Source organism: Madurella fahalii (assembly GCF_045866475.1).
Source record: "Madurella fahalii IFM 68171 DNA, scaffold_3, whole genome shotgun sequence".
Classification (NCBI taxonomy): Eukaryota; Fungi; Ascomycota; class Sordariomycetes; order Sordariales; genus Madurella; species Madurella fahalii.
The window spans coordinates 5,711-11,180 of NW_027263973.1; the positions used below are offsets into that span (position 1 = coordinate 5,711).

A 5,470-nucleotide genomic window follows, 5' to 3' on the forward strand; every position below is an offset into this window, starting at 1 on the left:
TAGCGGTATTTGTATGTCTGGAGATAGGAATATCCAGAATCAAGGCCGTTTTAATGGTCAGGACAGTGCTGTAGATGCGAGTATCTAGAATATAGGTCTGGTTATGGCTGCTATTCCTGGGGATGCGAATATCTAGTACTAACCTCTTTAACTGCTAGGGCTACTGTAGATGCGAGTATCCAGAATATAGGCCTGGTTATGGCTATGCTATTCCTAGGAAAGGGGACATCCAGAGTATAGGCCTGGTTATAGCTGCTGTTCCTGGGATGTGAATATCCAGTACCAACGCCTTTAACTGCCAGGGCTGCTGTGGATACGAGTATCCAGAATATAAGCCTGGTTATAGCTATGCTGTTCTAGAGGATGGGAATATCTAGGACCAACGCCTTTAACTACTAGGGCTACTGTGGATACGAGCATCTAGAATATAGGCAGTAAATGCAGTTCAATCTAGGGACCTTATTCTAGATCCGAGCATCCTCAAAAAGATGAATACTGGGCTGGAGTTGTATCCGACAGTAACGTATTAGGTTTATCTGGATACTGTATATACTTATATAACCCAATATCCCAAGATACTTAATGCTATTATACCACTATCAGGCAAATTGCAGATAAAGTCCTCTACGATACTACCATTATGCTACTATCAGGCAAATTGCAGATAAAGTCCTCCACTATACTACTATTATAACCGATATAAGAGAGATTATTGGTAGCAACTGCTACTAAAGGAAGAAAAATATAATATATTTATAGCCCAAATCCCTAACCAGGCTTATATACTTACTCCTCCTTACCCTCCTCCTCCTGGCTATCCTTTATAGTCCTACTACTAGAAGGCTACCCAAATCCATTCCCCTCTACTAGGTTGCTCAGGTCCTCCCTTATTCTAGTAGAGGAGGTGGAATGCCCGTCCAATGAGAGCTGTAGGCGGTAAGAGGGCCGGGAGGGCCGGGAGGGCCGGGAGGGCGTGACAGGCATCTCCTCGGACCAGTGTCCGTCCTATAAGCGCCGCTAGTAGTGAGAGTGCGGGGTAGGCGTAGCAGGCGTCTCCTCGGACTGGCCTCCGTCTAATAAGAGCCGCTGGCGGTAAGAGGGTAGGGTGGGCGTGACAGGCGTCTCCTCGAACCGGCGCTGCTTACGGAACTTGTCACTCTCCTCTAGAAACCGTTTGACGGCCGACGGAGGCGGGGGGAACTCCAGAGGGGCGGCTGCAGCGTGGTCCTGGGAGACAGGGGCAAGGTCTATGTCTAAGATGCCGGGGATCTTCCGGACGAACAGGTCTCTCACCTCCTGTGAGCAGAGAGGGTGCTCTATAGCCTCTATTACAGCCTGTCGGATGTTCTTAGGGGCGATGACTATATCCCCATTCTGCTTTATTATGCCCAGCAGCTGACAGAGCGCTTCCTCCCCCTTCTGCTGTTGTTCGGTACTGCTAGTACAGTTGACAACATCGCCGACCTGGATAAGGATGGTATCTAGGTCGATAGGGGCGTCCTTAGACCAGTCAGTATCTTTAATAGCGGCCCTCTCGAACTACCAGGGGACCCGGTAACCTAACTCCTTATTATCGAAGTTAATACTGTCGATAGTGGCCTAGATCTCCTCTAGGGTAGCCTCCAGTAGGCTCAGATCCCGCGGGTTGCGGCGGATAAATACAGTAAGCTGCGGCACTATGTTCTCAATCCTATCGAGGATCTCCGGCACCTCCCTGTTGCCGACCTAGTCCAGGAGATTGATAATCTTAGAGACGATTGTCGAGAAGATGTGACCCAGGGTCCGGTTAGTATCGCTATAGTAGTCCTGGACCTTGTTAGGGGGGTTCAGGACCCACAAGTAGCGATTGAATAGCTGGCCGAAGCTCATCTTTATAATCTCGTAGGCGACTATACGCTGCAGGTAGATACTCTTAATAAAGGCGGGGATCCGGGCTTCGAGGCGCAGTTACTCGCAATACTTCCTGTTAATCTTGTCCTCTATCACATCATATATAGTGCCGGTAATATGAAGGATAACCCAGTCGACGATCTTCTTGCCACCGATACGGCTAATACGCCCTATAGTCTGGTAGATAGTAGGCCAGTTCTATGGGTACTATAGGATGATACCCCTACAGCAGTACTTATGAAGATTCAGGCCGGCAGATGACAGGCTCATATTGAGTACTAGGCAGTCTATATTGCTGGCCGGATTATTGAACAGCTCGATAATCCGCTCTCTCTCGTTGCTGGTATAGGAGGCTCGGATGGAGGCGATACTGAAGGACAGTTTGTCTAGGAGGGCATGGGTGAGCCTAAGACATAAGGCATTAGCATTTACTAGCTAGCAGGTTAGGATACGAGTATCTAGAATTTCACTGTAGCCAGGGAGCCTTGTGGATGCTCGTATCCAGAATCTTACTACGGCCAGAGAGCGTTTTGGATACTAGTATCCAGAATCTACTATAGCCGGGCAGCTGTTCTGGATGCTCGCATCCAAAACTAAGAGTAAGGGGGGGGGGGGGGGGGGGATTTTGGATACTCGTATCCAAAGGGGTTGTAGAAAGGGGGGTTGACTTACTGCTGTATCCAAGGGTTGTTCACTACAACCAGGGTCCTCTCGCCCTCCTTCTTGTTCTGGTGGACGAGGGTGGCTACGCGGTAGAGGACCGGGGACTCGTATATGACGAAATGCGCTATCCCGTTCCGGTCGCTGGAGACGGTAACCGAATTGTCCTGGCAGAGTATAGCGAACAGGTAGGAGAGGCCGCTGTCGATGTCCCGGTCCTGTAGGTATTCGGTATATTGGGCGCCGAGATGCGGCTCCCCGTCGCTCGTAGCCCTGGCCTTGAACTCCTCCCTCTTGGAGACACTGCCGAGCTTGACTGCCTGGGAGATGCCCTGTATGAGGACGTCCTCCCTGGTGAGGCTGGTGCGGTCGTCCAGCTGTATGACCTAGTAGGACTTCAGGTCTATGGCTACTATCTAGAGGGCGCGGATAATAGTTATATTGATGTTGCCGCTGTCCTCGCTCTGCTCGCTACTATTGTCCATTTCGGGGTTGATAATGACCTCGTTCGAGTTATTGGTATTACGGATGGTGTAGAGGCTGCGGAGTAGCTTAGTGGTGACGGTGGCGATAATAGTAGCGGCTGTCTTGTCGGTATAGCCCAGCTCCTCGATACGGATACGGAGACCAGGTATATGCTCCCTTGGGTAGTGTATGGTGCCGTCGGGGGTCTCTAGGGGGGTCTGAGGGGAGTGGCGGAGGAGAAGATAGTCTATAATGGCCTTGTAGACTAGGTCGGAGTTCTCTATAGGAGTATGCGACTCGGCCTTATAGAGTTTGACAATACTGATACCGCGGGGGGATAGGCACTAGAACCGCTTGCTAATCCGCTTATAGTAGTTGCGGAGCCGTTTGTCCGAATACTTCTTATTTTCGAAGACGGCCGAGTCGATAGCCGAGTCCTTTTCGGCATTACGCTCGGCCTGTACCTTGCTCTGCAGCTCCCTGATCTCGGTACAGGATATAATGAACGACTTAGGAGGGATAAATTTGCTATACAGCTGGTAGATCTCGGCTGTATATACCTATTCCACACTGTTGGGGACCCTCAGGTCAAGTTTCGAGACCGCCTAGGCCAGCGATCCTAGAGACCTGATATCGTTAATTTTGTTGAGGGTGGGGGTGGCCGACATTATATAGAGGGCGCGGGTGTATGTGGTTATGAGGCGGATGATACGCGAAAAGCCCGACTCTATATTCCGTAGGGACTAGGCTTTATTAATAATAACCCGGCTAAACTGAAAGCTATTAAGCGGTAGAGATAGTATATAGCACTTGATAGCAATTTTCTCCCTCCGGATTATGCGATCCTTTAGGTACTGCTCTTGGATTTTAATCCGCTTCTTGATTTCATTATGAAACTCGGCCTCTATACCCGGGGGGATGGCACCGAGTGCCTCCTACATGTTACCGGTATTCCTGGTATCCAAGAGTTTATTACGCTCCTAGATGCCTTCATTAACCGACTTAAGCTGGTTTAGGACGTCGTTGAGGGCGCTGGCCACCTGGTCATCCTCGTCGCCCTCGTCGTCGGAATCGTCCGACTCGTCGGAGCTGATATCGGCGTCGATATAGTTATAGTCCTCCTTATCAAAGTCCGAGTCGCTGGACTCCGAGCTACTACCTACGCCGTCCTCAGCCTCCTTACCCTTATTGGACTTGTTCTTGCTGGCCGGTTTGGACTTCGGACCTGTACCTATCTTCTGCTTCTTAGGGGGCTGGGTCTCCTCTCTAGACTTATCGCCGCTCCCCTCCTCCTACTCGGCTGCCTTACGCTTTGATATAGCCTTAGCCTTATGTCTGGCCCTGATCTCCTGCTTCTTAGCCTTCTTAGCCTCTCTCTTCTTAGCCCGCTTAGTCTCCTTGAGCTTCCTCTCCTTGCACTTAAGGTAGCTACGCTGCCTCATTATCTTGGCCCTCTCCTATATAGCGGCGTAGGCCTGCTTATCTGCTAGGACCTTCAAGATCTTATTGGCCAGGGCGGGTTTGAGGCATAGTTGTCTATTCTTAACCTGGATTTTCAGGAGGTTAAAATGCTTATAGGTGCGAACATTGACCTGGCAACCAGGCTCCATATTAATGATATCGAGGTTCTACAGCTCCTTGGCTACAATGCTATTGCTATAGTACTATACCGAGGTATGTTGGACAAAGCGGGTACAGAAGGTGGACAAGCTGGTAATAACGATGATCCTGCAGGTCTAAACATTGGAGTTAGCGACTATCTTATACGTGTCTAGGATACTCGTATCCGGAATTTTACTATAGCTAGGGAGCCTTTTGGATACTTGTATCTAGAATTCTACCTAGAGGGACCGGATTGTAGATACTCGTATCCAGAACCCTGCCTAGGGCGACTGGATTGTAGATACGAGTATCTACAGGTATAGGGGAGATAGGGGGAAAACTTACCTCGGAGTTGTTAGTCTGCTTCTTCTACTTGTTAATGAGGTTAGGGAGGTCGGCGCCTAGCTCAGCTGCCTAGGCAAGACGAGTGTTGCCTCTATAGGACTTGGTATCGCCCTGGGCAACCACTACGGTGAAGAACTTACTCCAGAGACCTATGATCTCATTGAAGACCTGAGCCACTAGGTTGGGAGGCTCGAATATGATAGTGGGACTGGCGGTGAACTCCGTGCCGTCCTCCTTGTACCGCAGGCAGTTGAAGTAATCTATAGCTACGAGGGCCAGAGCGGTTGATGTCTTTCCTAGGCCGATATCATTGCCGAGGATTGTACAGGGGATTGGGGTCTACTCTACTAGCTATATAGAGTACGCGTCTACGAGCTGGTACGGCATGAGATTGAAGTCCTTGGCGGTACCAGGGACATACAGCTTCTTCCAGTCGATATCGGATACCTCTTCAAATGGAATGCCGACGGTTATAGCTGCAGCGACTATATCTACTAGAGGATTCTCG

The 5,470-nt window shown here is 49.9% G+C and overlaps 2 protein-coding genes across 2 annotated transcripts; both read right to left on the reverse strand.

The window, feature by feature from the left end:
• Positions 1–1,017: 1,017 nt before the first annotated feature.
• On the reverse strand, positions 1,018–1,869 carry MFIFM68171_05524 (uncharacterized protein; the record flags this gene model as incomplete). Its single annotated transcript, XM_071060944.1, has 2 exons — positions 1,018–1,500; positions 1,756–1,869. 2 exons carry the CDS (start codon positions 1,867–1,869, stop codon positions 1,018–1,020), a joined length of 597 nt encoding a protein of 198 aa, XP_070917045.1.
• Positions 1,870–2,558: 689 nt separating this feature from the next.
• On the reverse strand, positions 2,559–4,457 carry MFIFM68171_05525 (uncharacterized protein; the record flags this gene model as incomplete). The annotated part of the gene is made up of 5 exons (XM_071060945.1): positions 2,559–2,936; positions 3,054–3,336; positions 3,415–3,495; positions 4,018–4,240; positions 4,325–4,457. The coding sequence occupies 5 exons, from the start codon at positions 4,455–4,457 to the stop codon at positions 2,559–2,561; spliced, it is 1,098 nt and encodes a 365-aa protein (XP_070917046.1).
• Between the last annotated feature and the right edge of the window lie 1,013 nt (positions 4,458–5,470).